Below are 17,623 nucleotides of genomic sequence, written 5' to 3'. Positions count from 1 at the left end.
AAAAGGAGTGAGGGAGGTATCCAGCTTGACTGAGTTGCCAGTCAGGATGCTTACTTAGAAACAGCCACACTGGCTGATTCAAGCCAACAAGGGAATTTTTTTTTTTTTGAGACAGAGTTTTGCTCTTATTGCCCAGGCTGGAGTGCAACGGCGCAATCTTGGCTTACTGCACCCTCCACCTCCCAGGTTCAAATGATTCTCCACCCCTCCGAGTAGCTGTGATTACAGGTGCCTGCCACCACACCTGCCTTTTTTTTTTTTTTAAGAAACGGGGTCTTATTCTGTTGCCCTGGCTGGAGTGCAGTGTTACAATCACGGCTCACTGTGGCCTCAACCTCCTGGGCTCAGGGGATCCTCCTGTCTCAGCCTACTGAGTAGCTGGGACTACAGGTGTACATCACCACACTCAGCTAATTAAAAAAAATTTTTTTTGCAGTGATGGGGTCTTGCCATGTTGCCCAGCCTGGTATCAAACTCCTGGCCTCAAGTGATCCCTTTACCTCAGCCTCCCACAGTGCTGGGATTACAGGCATGAGCTACTGTGCAGGGCCTAAAAGGGAATTTTTAAAAAGTATGCTGGATAGCTTACACAATCATCACGATGGCTTAAAAAACAGGTGTGGAGGCTATGCAATTTGGTCTGTCCTATTTACTGTACTGGCCCCTTCAATGAGGAACAACAAGGAAAATGCTGCTGCCACCAGAGGATGGGTGTTGCACTTACACCATGGAACACATCTGGTCCTGGACACTGATTGCTGCCTGTATTAGTCCATTTTCATGCTGCTGATAAAGACATACCCAAGACTGGGCAATTTATATAAGAAAGAGGTTTAATGAACTTATAGTTCCACATGGCTGGGGAGGGCTCACAATCATGGCAGAAGGTGAAAGCATGTCTCACATGGTAGCAGACAAGAGAAGAGAGCTTGTGCAGGGAAACTCTCCTTTATAAAACCATCAGATCTCACGAGACTTATTCGATATTACGAGAACAGCACGCGAAAGACCTGCCCCCATGATTCAGTTACCTCCCACTGGGTCCCTCTCACAACACCTGGGAATTCAAGGTGAGATTTGGGTAGGGACACAGCGAAACCATATCACTGCCCCAGAACTCAACTCTTCCTGGAACTATTCTTCCTACGAGGGAGAATTCTCCATAGTGCCCACTTCCCAATTATCATCAGGGTATGATGTATCTAATTGGCATGGCCTAGGTCAGGCACTGTGTACTAGCTGCAAAGGAGTCTTGGAAAGGATACATTTGCATTTTCAGCTTCTACATTGGCAGGTAGGGATTTCCCCAGACATAAGAAAAGGGTTAAATGCTGGGCAGTCAAAAAAGAATGATACATGTCCTTTCTCACTGGAACATGATGGCTGTGAAGAAGATAGGCGGTAGACAAAGCTGGAGAGTTTTGACTTTATCCTGTAGGCAGTGTGGAAAGATGAGCCACTGATGATTTTTGAGGAAGAGAGTGATAGGTGAATAGATGAAATATGGAGACATGGGAAGTGAGAAGTTGAGAGAAGCTAAGTGGCATTGAGGACTAAAATACAACGAGAATGGAAAAGAAGGCCAGATGGGAAGGACCTAGAGGTCACAGGACCAAGCATATAGTGCCTGGCTGTGGGGAAGTAGAGACAAGTTTCAGGCCTGGGCAACTGGGGAGTAATATACTATATTTGTTTAAAGCATGGTCTCTGAAATCAGACTGACTGGTTTGAAACCGAACTCCCACTTATTAGCTTTGTGACAAATTACTCACTGTCTCTGTTTGGGGTTCCCCATTTGTAAAATGGGGATAACTACCTTCTTCATGGGACTCTGTGAGGATTGAAAAAGTTGATGTATGTGAAACATTTAATAAAGTGCCTGGACCCATGGTAGCTGCTCACTAAAAGGGGTGTGTGTGACTGAATGGTAGGATGATGAACAAATTTGGGACATATTGCATGATGGTGAGTTTGATACATTTGGGATTTTAGGTGGAACATCCTTGTGGAGCTGTGCACTGGAAGTGTTTATCTACAGCTCGTGAGAGGCCAGGGCTGGAGATGGCGGTGGGGAAACCACAGGAGTAGGTTAGATCAGGGAAGAAGACTGTAGTTGGAGACATGAGTGCCAAGGACGGAACCTTGGGACCATTTCTGTAGCAGAGAGAGGAAGTTGATTTGGCAAAGGAAGCTGAATTGAACATGCTATGAGTTAGGAGAACTGGGAGAGTGCTGAGTCATAGATGTCTAAGAAACACAAAGTTTTAAGAAGCACAAAAGTAGTTACTGGCATTAGATGCTATGGAAAAATTAGACAATGGTAAGTGAGAAGTTGCCCTTGGATTTAACAATTAGGTGCTCGTTGGTGATCAAGGAGAAGGCAGTTTCACTGTAGTGGTGGGAACAGTTTCTTAGTGCTTAATAACAATAATGATGTAATCATGTATGTATGTTAAAAAGGAAATGAAAAATAAAACATGCTATGAAATTTTTGTCCAAGGAAATTGTCTAGCTTAATACAGAGGTGTATAGAAGCGAATGTCTGTAGAAAAGGATATCCCAGTGGTGGTTTTAAAACCTAGCTGCTGCTTGAAAGAACTGTGCAAATAAAATTTACAGTATTTTAGGCTAAGTGTGCTGGCTCAAGCCTATAATCCCAGCACTTTGGGAGGCTGAGGCGGGCAGATCGCTTGAGCTCATGAGTTCAAGACTAGCCTGGGCAACATGGTGAAACTCTGTGTCTACAAAAAAATACAAAAATTAGCTGGGCATGGTGGTGTACACCTGTTGTCCCAGCCACTTGGGAGGCTTAGGTGGGAGGATGGCTTGAGTCTGAAAGGGTGGTTTGAGCCCGGGAGTTGGAGCTTGCAGTGAGCAGAGAGTGGCATCATGCCACTGCACTGTAGCCTGGGAGATAGAGCCAGACTTTGTCTCAAAAAAAAAAAAAAAAAAAATTTACAGTATTTTAAAACGTTTTGTAGTTATACTGTGTTCCACAATTAATTGTGTTTTCTTTGAAAAACTGGATATGGGGTGGGTCTCTTACCCTTGATGTTTTGTTTTTTTCCATCACTAAAATATTTGGTGTACTTGAAAGTGACCTTGTCCTGATTTCAGAATTAGAAATTAGTGAGTATTTTTATTGCCTTAGGCAGCACTTGCTTAATGTGGATGACATGTCAATGGCATTAAATCACCAGTGAGCCACAGGCTGTGAAGGGAGCCAGTCAGCATCAGTTTTCTGACTACTGTGCCTAAGAAATTCAAAAGATTTGTGCTGCAGGCATCCCGAAGAATTGGAACCCACATGGGCCTTGATGTGCGTTTCTGTAGGCCAGAGCCCAGCCAAGGCTCCTGGCATGTTTATCTTCACCTTTGCAGGCTAACAGAAATGTCTTGATTCTCTTTCGAATCAAGTTAATCTCATTTGAGAAGTGAACAGCCTTTCTTTGATTTGCTAGAATAGCCAGGCAGCATACCTTGTCATGTTACTGTTTGGACTCACTCTGTGCCTTGACAGCTTTTACTCTCTCATCATTTCTTCTGGTTAGAAGTAGAATTTGAGTTAGTTTTACAGATTTTCCTCTGGGGCAGGAGTGCTTGTGTGGGGAAAGAAGGGATCATTGGAGTAGATTTATGTGAGATTGCTTTGTCTAGCTGCTGAACTACCCTCCTGAGGTTAATCACATGGATTTGTATTTATGGAGCTCTTAGCCTATCACCTGGCCTTTGACCAAGCACTGCAAACTCAAGGTCATGCTATATTATGAAAAATACATTCTCTGTTAGCTTTTGCTTCCTTTCTGAATAATAACACTTCAAAAACTATATTTGGACTGATTGTAGACTTACAGATTTTAATAAAATTTAATGTGAAAACAGATATTTAAAAAATAAATTTTGAAGTATAATGTCTTAATTTTTCATGAACATATAGCTGGGTTTAACTTGTTATCTTGTCAATAGTTTTTAGGATTTATAAATTTAAAGTAATACTTCTTTCCAATAATCCACTTACCGTAATGATCATTTGCATTTTGTTTAAGTCTAGAGTGTTTTTTAAGAAAGATTTTTTTTTAAGCCTTAATTAATACAATGTGAAATATAACCAGCCTGGCTTGGTGGCTCATGCCTGCAATCTTTGGGAGGCTGAGGTGGGAGGATTGCTTGAGCTGGGGAGTTTGAGACCAGCCTGGGCAACATGGTGAAACCTCATCTCTACAAAAAATACAAAAATTAGCTGGGCACAGTGGCACATGCCTAAAGTCTCAGCTACTTGGGAGGCTGAGGTGGGAGGATCACCCAGGAGGCGGACATTGTAGTGAGCTGTGATCATGCCACTGCACTCCAGCCTGGTGGACAGAGCGAGACACTGAATCAAAATAAAGAAAGAAAGAAAGAAAGATACAATTGTCAGCTGGGTGCAGTGGTGCACACCTGTAATCCCAGAACTTTGGGAGGCTGAGGCAGGCTGATCACTTGAGCTCAGGAATTTGAGACCAGCCTGGGCAACATGGTGAAACCCCATCTCTGCAAAAAATATAAAAAATTAGCCAGGCAGGGGTGCTGAAGTGGGAGGATGGCTTTAGCCTGGGGTCAAGGCTGCAGTGAGCCAAGATCACTCCACTGCCTCCAGCCTGGGTGACAGAATGAGACCATGTCTCAAAAAAAAAGATATAACCATGGCAGTTAGCCAGGTGTGGTGGTGCATGCCTGTAATCCCAGCTATTTGGGAGGTTGAGGCAGGAGAATTGCTTGAACCCCAGAGGTGGAGGTTGCAGTGAGCCGAGATCATGCCACTGGGCAACAAAGCGAGACTCCATCTCAAAAAAAAAAATTAATGTTTGCTTTTGATTCAGTTTTCTGTACCCAGAAAGTAGTGTCAAGTATGTTAAATAAATATTTAAGTGACTTACATAGTAAAGTTAAGATGTTTCTGTCACATAGATGTAAGAAATAGTGTGTCCCCATTTGAGTTCATTCCATAATTTTTGTTAGAATATATTCCTGGAAATATGTGCCTGCGAAGTATAGTTTTTATTTAGTATTCGTTTCTCACAGAACCAGGAACAAAACAGGATGTGTCTCCTGTGTACTTATTTGGAAGAATTGCCTTGATGCAGTTAAAAATTGAACCTGAAATAGTTTTAAGAGACCCTAAATAAATAAAACCTATTAAGCTGATAAAATGCCCCTTATTAATGATGATAAAGAATTTTTAATAAAATAAATTTTGAAACTGAAGGCCTTGAAAATCACATGCATCTTGAAAGCTTTTTCTTTGTTATTTTTGGTGAAACTTGCTTGGAAGGAGGAAGTAAGCTGCTTCCTGAAACTGAATGAGCTCTTAGAATTGATGCAGGCCACTAGAGACTAAAACAGCAACACGTGATTTATTATTTAGTATAATTGAATAGTGGAGAATGGTAATGTTTGTCTCTCCTTGGCCCAATATAATGAATCAAAAGGCCCTTAAGTTATTTGGTTATGATAGGTATATAATTGTGTTGAAAGTCAGCAGGAAATGAATCTAGATTCGTTGTCCGGCACAGTCACTGGGAATGCTGAGCAGATCGAAGCTGGGTGCCAATGACAACTTCATAAGGCTTGGGAGGGCACCTTCAGAAAGGTTCAGGATGAACCTGGCAAGCTACTTCTAGAGCTGAGTTTGCTATTAATAGGCGCTTTCTGAGTTACAAACATAAAAAGTCATCTGATTTTGAAGAAGAAACTGAAGCTTGGAGTGTGAATGGCTTGGGTTCAGTAAGAGGTAGGTGAGGAAGAGCTAAGGCTGATTCTTGACTTGTGCCAGGACATGGTCAATCGGCTCTACTATCTTGTCTCACGCATGTGTAGTCATACTGCACACACATGTGGCTATACACATGTGCTTCCTTTGCCTTGCTACTGAAACTTCGACTTATGCCTGTACTCCCTTTACCCCAAGCTGTAATCTGCCAGCCTGGGCCCTTCTTTTTGCTGCCTTGGGGAAATTGAATTTCTGTATCTGTTAATGCTACTGATTATTTTACCTTGAGCAATTGTTTATCTTAATGTCCTTTTTGACTCTCTTTTTCTTGCTTTTATCTCTTCAATCTCTTCTTATTTTTTATTTTTTTAAAGATGGAGTCTAGCTCTGTCTCCCAGGCGGGAGCACAGTGGCACGATCTTGGCTCACTGCAATCTCTGCCTCCCAGGTTCAAATGGTTCTCCTACCTCAGCCTCCTGAGTAGCTAGGATTACAGGTGTGTGCCACCACACCCAGCTAATTTTTGTATTTTTAGTAGAGATGGAGTTTTGCCATGCTGGCCAGGCTGGTCTGGAACTCCTGGCCTCAGGTGATCTGCCCGCCTCGGCCTCCCAAAGTGCTGGGATGACAGGTGTGAGCCACCACCCCTGGCCTTCAATCTCTTAATCTTTTTATACCTTTCTCTTTTCTGTCCCCTTTTCTCCTTCCCTCTTCCCTTTTCCCTCTTTTTCTTAACATTTTCTTTTTTTTCCTTCCTCTGCCTATCCCTGTTACTTCTCTTTAAAGAGCCAAGGAAATACCTGATAATATCTGATAAGTTTAACAGTAGATGACATATCTCCAACAAGAGAAAGAAAAGATCTAAGCATGTTTTTCTCCAGCAAGTAAATTTTGGTAAACACTTACCATGTGCTGTTTTTAGGGTATAAGATAAATCTTTGTCCCAAAAGGGCTTACAGCATCTCATCAAATTAAATCAATAGACCTTTTAATGTATTTTTTCTTTCTCTCTCTCTTTTTTTTTTTTTTTTTAATGAGATAGGGCCTTGTTCTGTTGCCCAAGCTCAAGTGCAGTGTTGTGATCATAGCTTACCGTAACCTCAAACTCCTTGGCTCAAGCAGTCTTCCCTGTTTAGCCTCCTGAGTAGCTGGGACTACAGGCATGTACCACCACACCTGGCTAACTTTTTAATTTTTCTGTAAATATGAGATCTTGCCATGTTGCCTAGGCTGATCTTGAATTCCTGGCCCCAAGTGATCCTCCTGTCTCAGCTTCCCAAAGGGATTGCAGGCTTGAGCCACCACACCTGGCTTCTCTTGATATTTTTTGAACTCGTGATATTTTGTGAATATATATGCCCTTGCAAACATGCATGTCTATTTTTCTGTTAAAATATGTTATTTGACAAAAAACATTATAACCAAATTATTGGAAATGCAAAGAAGAAAAAGGAAAAAAATTAACTCATGATCCTAGTGTAACAAATTAAACCTACTATTTCTGACAAATAGTTGTCAAAATAATTACATAATCTTTGTGCAGTAGAAATAATAGGTAAATTTAGTTTTGCATTCTTCACTTTCTTTTGTTTCATAAATGCTTTCTTTAAATATAATTTTGAATGGTTGAATAGTATTTCACTCAGTGAAGAAGGGAAGCAACATTAGTGGAGTACCTACTATGTGATGGGCATTGTGCAAATTGCTCCGTTTTTGTCTCATTTCACCCCACAGCATTTCTGTAAGTATTATTATGCCCATTTCATAAGTCAGAAAATTAAGGCTTAGCTTAAATTCAGTTTAACAAACATTAGTTGAGCTCTGAGGTACCAAGCTGAGCTTTGGGGATTAAAGATGAGTGGGACATGGTTCCTCCTACAAGGAATGCAGAAAATGGTAGAAAAGCAAATGAGTGAAAATACACTAAGTGCAGTGACCTAGAAAAGGAACACGTGACCTGGGTTAGGGTTGGTCAGAGCAGGTTTGCTAAAGCAGCAGTGCTTCTCAAAACTTCAGTGTGCATATGGAAGTACTAGGGGTTTTTGTTAAAATACAGATTCTGATTTTTGGTCCTTTGGTTGGTCTGACAGGCTTCATTTCTAACAAGCTTCCAGGTGGTGCTGATGTCGCTGGTCCACATGCTTCGTTTTGAGTAGGAATATTCTAGAGGATGTAGGACTTCAATAAATACCAATTAACTGGGTCGAGAGGTGGGAAAAGGTATTCTAGACAGAGAAGACAAAGTGGGGAATGACATAAAGCATAAGGAAAGTATGGTAAGAGGGTAAACTACTTATAATCTATGGCAAGTGGTGGCAAACTACAGCTTGCTGACTAAATCCAGCCCACAGCCTATATTTGCATGGCACATGTGCTAAGGAACAGTTTTTATATTTCTAAAGGGTTGTAAACAAACAAAATCAAGGAAGAACATGTGATAGGGAGGCACAAAGCTTAAATATTTACTGTTCAACCTTTACAGTAAAAGTTTACATCCCCTGATCTATGGTATTTGTGGTATTGGTGGAGTGTAAAGTCTGAGGTGGGACATGTTTGAGAAAGTAGGCTGGGGGATGCAGAGGAGCTTGGCCTCTGTCTTTGAGGAGATAGGGAGCCAGGGCAGGGCTTAAAGAGGGGAGTGTCAGGCTCTGGCTTTTGTTTTAGAAAAATCCCTCTGGCAGAATACATATAAAAGGTGGCGACCTGGAGGTAAGGATACCAACCAGGAGGCCCGACCAAAAGCAGATCAAGTAGGAGTGACAGAGTTCAGAGCTGCCTGGGACAAAGTTTTAAATTTTATTTTTACTGCAACCCATAGGAAGATAAACATTTTGTATCATGACCCAGCACACATACACACTCAAAGCAAAACTTATCTCAAAACACTATTTCTTTATTGTGGATGAACTCACATGTTTTTCATTCCATTAAAAAAAAAATGCTGGTTGCTACCCACTAAGTTGACTTCATAGTGGGCCATAACCCACAGTTTTCAAACTTATTAGGGAGCTCATTTAGGGAAATAAAACAGCAGGATTATGTCATTGGTTTGATGTGGGGGGTGAGGAGCAAGAATCCTGACATGGATGTGTAAATGGTGTTATTCCTAATGGAAATCAATAACAGAGGGGGGGAAGCCATTTGGAAAGTAGAGAGGATTCATTCATTTTTGGACATATGTTGAGTTTGAGAGCACTGTAGGATATTTGGGCTTTCCAGAAAATAAGAGGTATCAATTCTCATTCAGTTTTACTGCCTTATTGTTTTGTTTAACTGCTGTTATTTCTTTCTTTGCTATTTTTTTTTTCCGAAACAAGAGTCTTGCTCAGTCGCCCAGGCTGGAGTGCAGTGGCACGATCTCCGCTCACTGCAACCTCTGCCTTCAAGGTTCAAACGATTCTCATGCCTCAGCCACCTGAGTAGCTGGGATTACAGGTGTGCGCCACATGCCTGGCTAACTTTTTTGTATTTTTAGTAGAGACGGGGTTTCGCCATGTTGGCCAGGCTGGTCTTGAACTCCATGCCTCAAGTGATCCTCCTGCCTTGGCCTCCCAAAGTGTTGGGATTATAGGCTTGAGTCACCGCTCCTGGCCTAACTGCTAGTATTTCAATAGCAGTATTTTCTACACAAAGTATGATGTTTTAGGATTTAGTAAGCTTTTCCTGCTCAGGCTAGGTATTCCACCATTATTTACAACATTGTAGTGTTCCAGTGGGAGAAAGCAGCATGAATTTTGAATAACTGGCTTATGTGGAAAGTTTGTAAATTGATCAATAACTTGTACATATTACTTTGAGATGTTTAATTTAGCGCTTGTTTGTTCAGTAAGACTAATGTTCTGATATATTGAAATATTTAACAGAGTAATCAGATCACATTAATTAGTTTGTATACTGTCATATATGTGCAGTTTGTTTTAGTTCTGCAGACAATATACTACGCTATTAGAGGGTTATCAGTTTTTGATTCCTTTACTTATTCTGCACTAATAGAGAACAGTGGCATTTTATTTATACTTCTCTCCCTATATTTTAGGAGACTCTAAAGATAGGCATTTTTGGAACTGTAAAGAGTATTTCCTAAGTTGAACATATCAGTGTTTATAACATAAATACATAACTATGTTAAAGTTTTTTTAACTAGGAAATAATTGTTTCACATTCTTTATGTAGGTTGAATACCTGCTTAAGAAGCTTACAGAAGCTATGGGAGGAGGTTGGCAGCAAGAACAATTTGAAGATTATAAAATCAACTTTGATGACAGTAAAAATGGCCTTTCTGCATGGGAACTTATTGAGCTTATTGGAAATGGACAGTTTAGCAAAGGCATGGATCGGCAGACTGTGTCTATGGCAATTAATGAAGTCTTTAATGAACTTATATTAGATGTGTTAAAGCAGGTAAGAATTCTGTTACTGTTTTTTTTCTCATCTTTAGAATTTGACATTTTAAAATTAATATTTTTATCACAAAGATGAGTATAAGTCACTTATTTTCTTACACTGATTTCGTTTTTTTGTTTTTTGTTTTTTTGAGACAGTCTTGCTCTGTCGCCCAGTCTGGAGTGCAGTGACGTGATCTTGGCTCACTGCAACCTCCATCTCCTGGGTTCAAGGGATTCTCGTGCCTTGAAGGCATGCACCCCCATGCCCAGCTAGTTTTTGTATATTTAGTAGAGATGGGGTTTTACCATGTTGGCCAGGCTGGTCTCGAATGCCTGACCTGAAGCGATCCACCCACCTCGGCCTCCCAAAGTGCTAGGATTACAGGTGTGACCCACTGGGCCTGGCCTGATTTTGAATAGGAATAAAATTTCTTATTTTTCCAGTCTTGTATTAGGCTTTCATTTAAAAAAATTATTTGTGCAATTTTAAAGTACAGTTAAGAATACAGTTAAAATATATATATATTTTGGTTGGACGTGGTGGCTCATGCCTGTAATCTCAGCACTTTGGGAGGCTGAGGCGGGCGGATCACGAGGTCAGGAGCTCGAGACCATCCTGGCCAGCATGTTGAAACCCCGTCTCTATTAAAAATACTATATATATATATATATATATTTTTTTTTAAGACAGAATTTCACACTGTCACCAGGCTGGAGTGCAGTGGTATGATCTTGGCTCACTGCAACCTCTGCCTCCCGGGTTCAAACAGTTCTCCCGCCTCAGCATTCTGAGTAGCTGGGACTACAGGCGTGCACCACCACGTCCAGCTAACTTTTGTATTTTTAGTAGAGATGGGATTTCACTAGGTTGGCCAGGATGGTTTCGATCTTTTGACCTTGTGATCCACCAGCCTTGGCCTCCCAAAGTGTTGGCATTACAGGCGTGAGCCACCGCGCCCGGGCCATTTCCAAAATATTTTTAAAGTATCTTCCTGTCATGTGCATATTCATAACCACTGATCCAGAAAGATCTCCATGGCATAATGTTGAGTGAAAAAAAACCACATTGCTGAACAGGAGATATCTTGTAATCCCGTTCAGGTAATGTTATGCATGTGTGTAAAGCTGTCAGGAAGGTGCTTGCCAAAATGTTTACAGTGATCACCTCTAGATTGTGGGATTTTGGTGAATTTTTTTCTTCTTTATTCCTTTCTGTATTATTGGACTTTCTATATGATTTTATATTATTTTTATAAAATCAGAAAAATACTTCTACTTGTGGAAAAAAAAATACCTTTATGTAGCAAAGTCACGTTTGTCTTATTTAGACTGTCCTCTTTTTCTCAGCACCCAGCATAGCAGATGAAGCTCGACGCTTGTTAAATACAATTTATATTTTTTTGGTGATTCTTTGAAACTTCTTACATTATTATATTGAATAATAACTGATTTGGGATTTCCTTACTTTGATCCTTTCTTTCTTCCATAGGTAATAGTGTTGTGTTTGTTCTTTTTTTTCCTAATGGAGCACATCATAAATGTTGAGGCTGAATTTGTATAGGTTTTTGTTGCTACAAAGAGGTATGAGATGTGGTCTCCATCTGAAGTAGAATTCTCAGCCTCTTAGGATGGCAGGATATGACTGTAGTAGAATTTCAGTATGAGATAGCTTTTACTTAAATGTCCAAAGATTAGGAAACTGAATATGTAATATGATTAGAACTTAATATAATAACCAACTGAAACTTACAGTCAATATTATATATATTTAATGATATGTATATTCTATCATGCGCTATCAGCACCTGTAGATTTAATACTAAAGGTAGCAGCTATTCTTAAACAAGCCTGAAGGGCTTTGGCCTATAATGTATAATTTTGCTTAAGTAAACATTTGAGTCACACACCTTTGAGGCCAGTCTGTGGGAAGGAAATACAGAACTAGTGAGTGTGAGCTTAGAAGCCACATTTAGAAGCCAGTATTTGAACTCCTGGTGCAGTATTTTCCTGTTGGTCTGGGGCAGAGTTCCTCCTTCAAAATACCGAGAGGTCAGGCAGAAAGGTAGGTTGGTACCAGAGGTGGAAGTCCTTGAATATTTGGTTGAGAAGATATATGTGGCCAAGCTTTAGCATTTTCATTGATTGAGGTTTTACTTACCTCAGTCATTTAGCATTTTCATTGATTGAGGTTTTACTTATTTTATTTAAAAATTTTGACTCGATGCGGTGGCTCACGCCTGTAATCCCAGCACTTTGGGAGGCTGAGGTGGGCGGATCACGAGGTCAGGAGCTCAAGACCATCCTGGCCAACATGTTGAAACCCCATCTCTATTAAAAATTCAAAAATTAGCCGGGCGTGGTGGCATGCATTTGTCGTCCCAGCTACTCGGGAGGCTGAGGCAGGAGAATCACTTGAACTTGGGAGGCAGAGAGGTTGCAGTGAGCCGAGATCGCACCCACTGCACTCCAGCCTGGGCAACAGAGTGAGACTCCTAAAAAAAAAATTTTTTTTTGTAGAAATGAGGTCTCACTATGTTGCCCACGCTGATCTTGAACTCCTGGCCTCAAGCGATCCTCCTGCCTTGGCCTCCCAAAGTGCTGGGATTACAGGCATGAGCCACTGCATCAGGCCTGATTGAGGTTTTAATTTACAGAGAATCATTGTTAGGGGTTCATTCTTTCTTTTTAAGTGGAATAGACCAGTATAATGAACTCCTACATACCCATCAACCAGCTCCAGTAACCACCAACATGTGGCTAATCCTACCCCACCTACTTTTACCTTTCCTGTATTATTTTGAAGCAAATCTCAGGTATTTTATTTTGTTTATAAATATTTCAATAGGTATCTCTAAAAGATAATGATTTTTTAAAAAATCTCAAGTGCTACTTAATATCAAGAGGATTCTATTATCTGCATATCACTTTGGGGAGGGTTTGTCTCTGAAGTGTCTGAAATTATATGCAAATTTTTGTCTGGTTATGCTTGCACGACTGGGTGTAATGCCCCTCCATAGATTCTCAGAGGGTCCAAGAACAATTGGTGTTCATGTTTTCAGGACCATATATCAAATAATGGAGTAGGCAAGTATATCAAGGAAGAGATGTCAGCTCTTACAAATAAAAAGACAAGAATTTATATCACATTTAATCTTTCACAGGGTTACATGATGAAAAAGGGCCACAGACGGAAAAACTGGACTGAGCGTTGGTTTGTACTAAAACCCAACATAATTTCTTACTATGTGAGTGAGGATCTGAAGGATAAGAAAGGAGACATTCTCTTGGATGAAAATTGCTGTGTAGAGGTGAGTCTATTCTTACTTCTTTGCGTGATTACCCCGTGCTGCCCCCTGATGCTGAAGTAGCTTCTCACCTTCTTCCACCTAGACGAAAATAATCCCCAAATTTACATTTCCAAAATAATATAGGCATACAGTTGCCATGGTTTCTGAACCAAAAATTAAAGATAGCTGACAAAAATTTTTTTCTAATGTGAATTTATTTTCAACCTTATACTTGTGAATAAAGTATAAGGATTAAATCATTTATTGGAACATTTAAGGAATCATTTATTGAATAAAATGGAGTCATAAAAGAGATAATAAAGTAAAAAAAATGTTCAGTAAGACAATATTTGGAATCACGAATATGCCAGAAAATCTGGGACATTCTGAGTGCAAGAAATAAAAGAAGATGTAAGCATTGTCTTTGAATACTTTGGGTGACTTTCAGGACACTTTATTCATAGGTACTAATTCTTTAAAGAAGTGAAATTCTCAAGAACATAAATTTTTGAGTTTTTAATTTTTATATGAACTGTCCCCGTGTCTGTACATGTTGAAGAACATTTAAATACCTGAAATCTCATGCGTAAACTATAATGTATTTTAGTGAATAATAATGTCTTGAGATATGTGATGCCCATGAAGGAATCTGCTTAGATTTAACTAAACATGGAGATCTAGAAGGTTACCAAAGGCCAGTTTACTCATAAACATATAGGACAGAAACCACGGGTTGCCAGCCACAACATTCCAAGTGCAAGGAGAGAAAGCCACATTAAGTAGATGTAGGAATCACCCTGGCTTAGGTGCTTCATATCCCATAGGAGTTAATACCTCTCGTAACATCATCACAGATGTACCTTCCAGGATTCCTCCAAGGGAGGTGCTCAGGATAAGAGCTGCTATACTCAGGAAATCCCAATGCATGGCATCCTATCAGGTGTTTATAGTTTTACCAGTCTAGATGTAGTATACCAACTGGGGTCATTTTTACCACAAGTAATGTGCTTAGAGAACAGCATTAGTAAATCAGTAATATGCATTTATAGGTATTTTTCATTGACATTAAGTTTCAGCTCATTTTTATAAATAATTCAAGTTGAATTTCATTTAAATACTTAAAATTTTGAAGAACTAATTTTGCTTTCTGTTTTAGTCCTTGCCTGACAAAGATGGAAAGAAATGCCTTTTTCTCGTAAAATGTTTTGATAAGACTTTTGAAATCAGTGCTTCAGATAAGAAGAAGAAACAGGAGTGGATTCAAGGTAAGGTGATCTTTTATTGTTTGCCATGATATAACTTGAGAGCTCTGACTTCCTTTTTTTTTTTTTTTTTTGAGACAGAGTCTCACTCTGTTGCCCAGGCTGTAGTGCAGTGGCACGATCTTGGCTCACTGCAACCTCCACCTCCTGGGTTCAAGCAATTATCCTGCCTCAGCCTCCAGAGTAGCTGGGACTATAGCCACCATGCCCCGCTAATGTTTTTGTATTTTTAGTAGAGATGGGGTTTCACCATGTTGGTCATGCTGGTCTCAATCTCCTAACCTTGTGATCCGCCTGCCTTGGCCTCCCAAAGTGCTGGGATTACAGGCGTGAGCCACTACGCCTGGCCAAGAGCTCTGAATTTCTAGTTTTGAATCTCATGAAGGATGCTAAGGCATTATTTCCTCATTGTCTGTAGTTATCTCTGCATGTGATACAGTAGCTGAGAGAAAAACAAATTAAGATGAGCTCTCAAAGTTTTCATTAGTTTTATTTGCATAATGAACTTTGGGTAAATTATAAATGGGAGATTTACTTTTTAAATAGATTTTAGGGTTGCAAGTATAGTTTTGCTACAGTGATATATTGTGTAGTGATGAAATCTGGACTTTTAGTGTAACCATCACTCGAATAGTTGCTGTTAGGTAATTTCTCATCCCTTGCCGGCCTCCTGCCTTCCCACATTTCTGAGTCTCCAGTGTCTATTATTCCTTGCTCTATGTCCATGTGTAACATTTTTTAGTTCCCACTTATAAATAAGAACACGTAGGCCGGGTGCGGTGGCTCACGCCTGTAATCCCAGGACTTTGGGAGGCAGAGGTGTCAGATCGAGACCATCCTAGCTAACACGGTGAAACTCTATCTCTACTTAAGAACATGTAGTAGTTTATGTTCTGTTTATGGGTTATTTCAAGAAATACTTCAAGATGATAGCCTCCAGTTCTATCCATATTGCTGCAAAAGACATTATTTCATTCTTTTTTTATGACTGAGTAGTATTCCAAGGTATATGTGTGTATGCACACACTACAACTGTTGGTGGACACTTGGGTTGATTCCATATCTTAGAGACTTTAGGTTTTACTTATTATTTGAAGAATATAGAATTTTCCCCTTTAAGGACTGTGAAGAATTTTAAAGTGGCCATCTTGAGCTTGAGGTAATATGTAAAAGAAAAGAGGAATTATGCAATAGTTTTTTAATACTTCAAGTGATTTTCAAGATCCATTACTCCCACAAGAAATCACTAGTTTTGGGTAACTGAAGAACACAAACTTTTGAATTAATAACCTTTAAAAAAAATTTCAATTTTTATTTTAGATTCGGGGTACATGCGCAGGTTTGTTACATGGGTATATGTGTAATGCCGAAGTTTGGGGTACGATTGAATCTATCACCCAGGAAGTGAGCATTGTACCCAACAGTTAGAGTTTTCCAACCTCTTCCCCCCTCTCTACCTCCCATCCCAGTAGTCCCTAGTGTCTGTTGTTGCCACTTTTATGTCCGTGAGTACCCAGTTTTTAGCTCCCACTTATTAGTGAGAACATTCATTTGGTTTTCTGTTCTGCGTTAATTTGCTTACGATAGTGGCCTCTAGCTGCATCCATGTTGCTGCAAAAGACATGATGTTGTTCTTTTTTATGGCTCCGTAGTGAATGAATAACTTTAAAGTTGTTCAATTATTCCAAAATTAGTAAAGAATAAAATGCAATATAAGAGGGCTTTTTAAAAAAAATCCTGAAAGGAGATTCTGAATATTATATTCTTAGATGTAGATAAAATTATGTTATATTGGAGAATGTAGTCATTTTTGATGTGGTTTAAGAGTTCGAGGCAAATGCACCTGGTTTGAATGCTCTTTCCTGGGTCTCTTGGGTTGAGTTATAGATTCTGTAACTGCTTTTCTTTTCTGTGGAGTGGGGATAATAATAGTGCGTTCTTTCCAGGGTTGTGGTGAGGATTAGAAAATAGATAATGACAGATATACTCACACATTTTTCAAAATGACATAGATTGCAAACAATCTAGCTATCTGTTAATAGGGAAATGGTTGAATAAGTTATGGTTTAGCTGCACAGTGGTGTGCCATACAGTACTTCATGTATAGTACTTTTCGTGTACCATGCAGTACTTTATGTATTGATACTGGGAACTGAGATAGATTAAATGAAAAAAACTGAGGGTCAGAAGAGTGTGTTATGCCATTGTTTGTGTGAAAAGAAGGTGGAAGACATATATACATATTTATTTGTATAGGCTTATACTATCTCAGGAAAGATGCATAAGAAACCATTAGCATTAGTTGCTAGTGGGGAGGGGAATCTAGTACTTGAGGGACAGGAGCAGGAGGGAGACTTCCCTGTGTGTCTTTTGAATTTGAACAATGTGAAAGTATTAGCTATTCAAGAAATTACATTTAAGTAATTTAAAATATCAAAAGAAAAATCAGATGTTGTATAACAGATAATGCATGTAAAGGATATATTTATTTTATTTTAAAATAAATGACAGCTGCTGTTACCTGTTATCTCAGGAAAGGGTTGCATAAGGCATAGATGATAGGCCAACTAAACACAGTAGGTTGCAAGTTAGATATCAGAAATTTGAATCTCTGTCCTTACTGTGTCTTAATCTTGTTTGGCTTTTTGAAAAGTATAGAGAAAGGAGTTGAAAGTATTGTCATTAATTCTTAAAAATGTGTGCAATATTCCCAGATCAAGTGTTTCTGAGCACAGATACAGTTACAGAATTTTGGAGCGAGAAAGGACTTTATAGATCATCTCTCTCATTTTAGAGATGTGGAAACTGATGCTGCAAGAGGTTATTTCTTGAGGGGAGCTCTGAAAAAAAACCAAGAGGTTATGTGACTGCTCAGGGTCACACCACTACAGAGTGGCAAAATCAGAATCTACACTGGGCCTTCTGGCTCCCTGTCTCATT

General features: G+C 39.6%; 1 protein-coding gene across 1 annotated transcript in view; it reads left to right on the top strand.

The window, feature by feature from the left end:
- SWAP70 (switching B cell complex subunit SWAP70) overlaps positions 1-17,623 on the top strand; it is a 91,439-nt gene that overhangs the window by 53,911 nt on the left and 19,905 nt on the right. The window contains exons 4-6 of the mRNA XM_032166639.2: positions 9,923-10,150; positions 13,296-13,442; positions 14,578-14,686. Coding sequence (XP_032022530.1) covers positions 9,923-10,150; positions 13,296-13,442; positions 14,578-14,686 — 484 coding nt within the window. The remainder of the gene's footprint in view (positions 1-9,922; positions 10,151-13,295; positions 13,443-14,577; positions 14,687-17,623) is intronic.

Source organism: Hylobates moloch, unplaced genomic scaffold, assembly GCF_009828535.3.
Source record: "Hylobates moloch isolate HMO894 unplaced genomic scaffold, HMol_V3 SCAFFOLD_11, whole genome shotgun sequence".
Classification (NCBI taxonomy): Eukaryota; Metazoa; Chordata; class Mammalia; order Primates; family Hylobatidae; genus Hylobates; species Hylobates moloch.
Note: the sequence above shows the minus strand (reverse complement) of the source record. Positions and strands in the feature narration are given on the sequence as shown.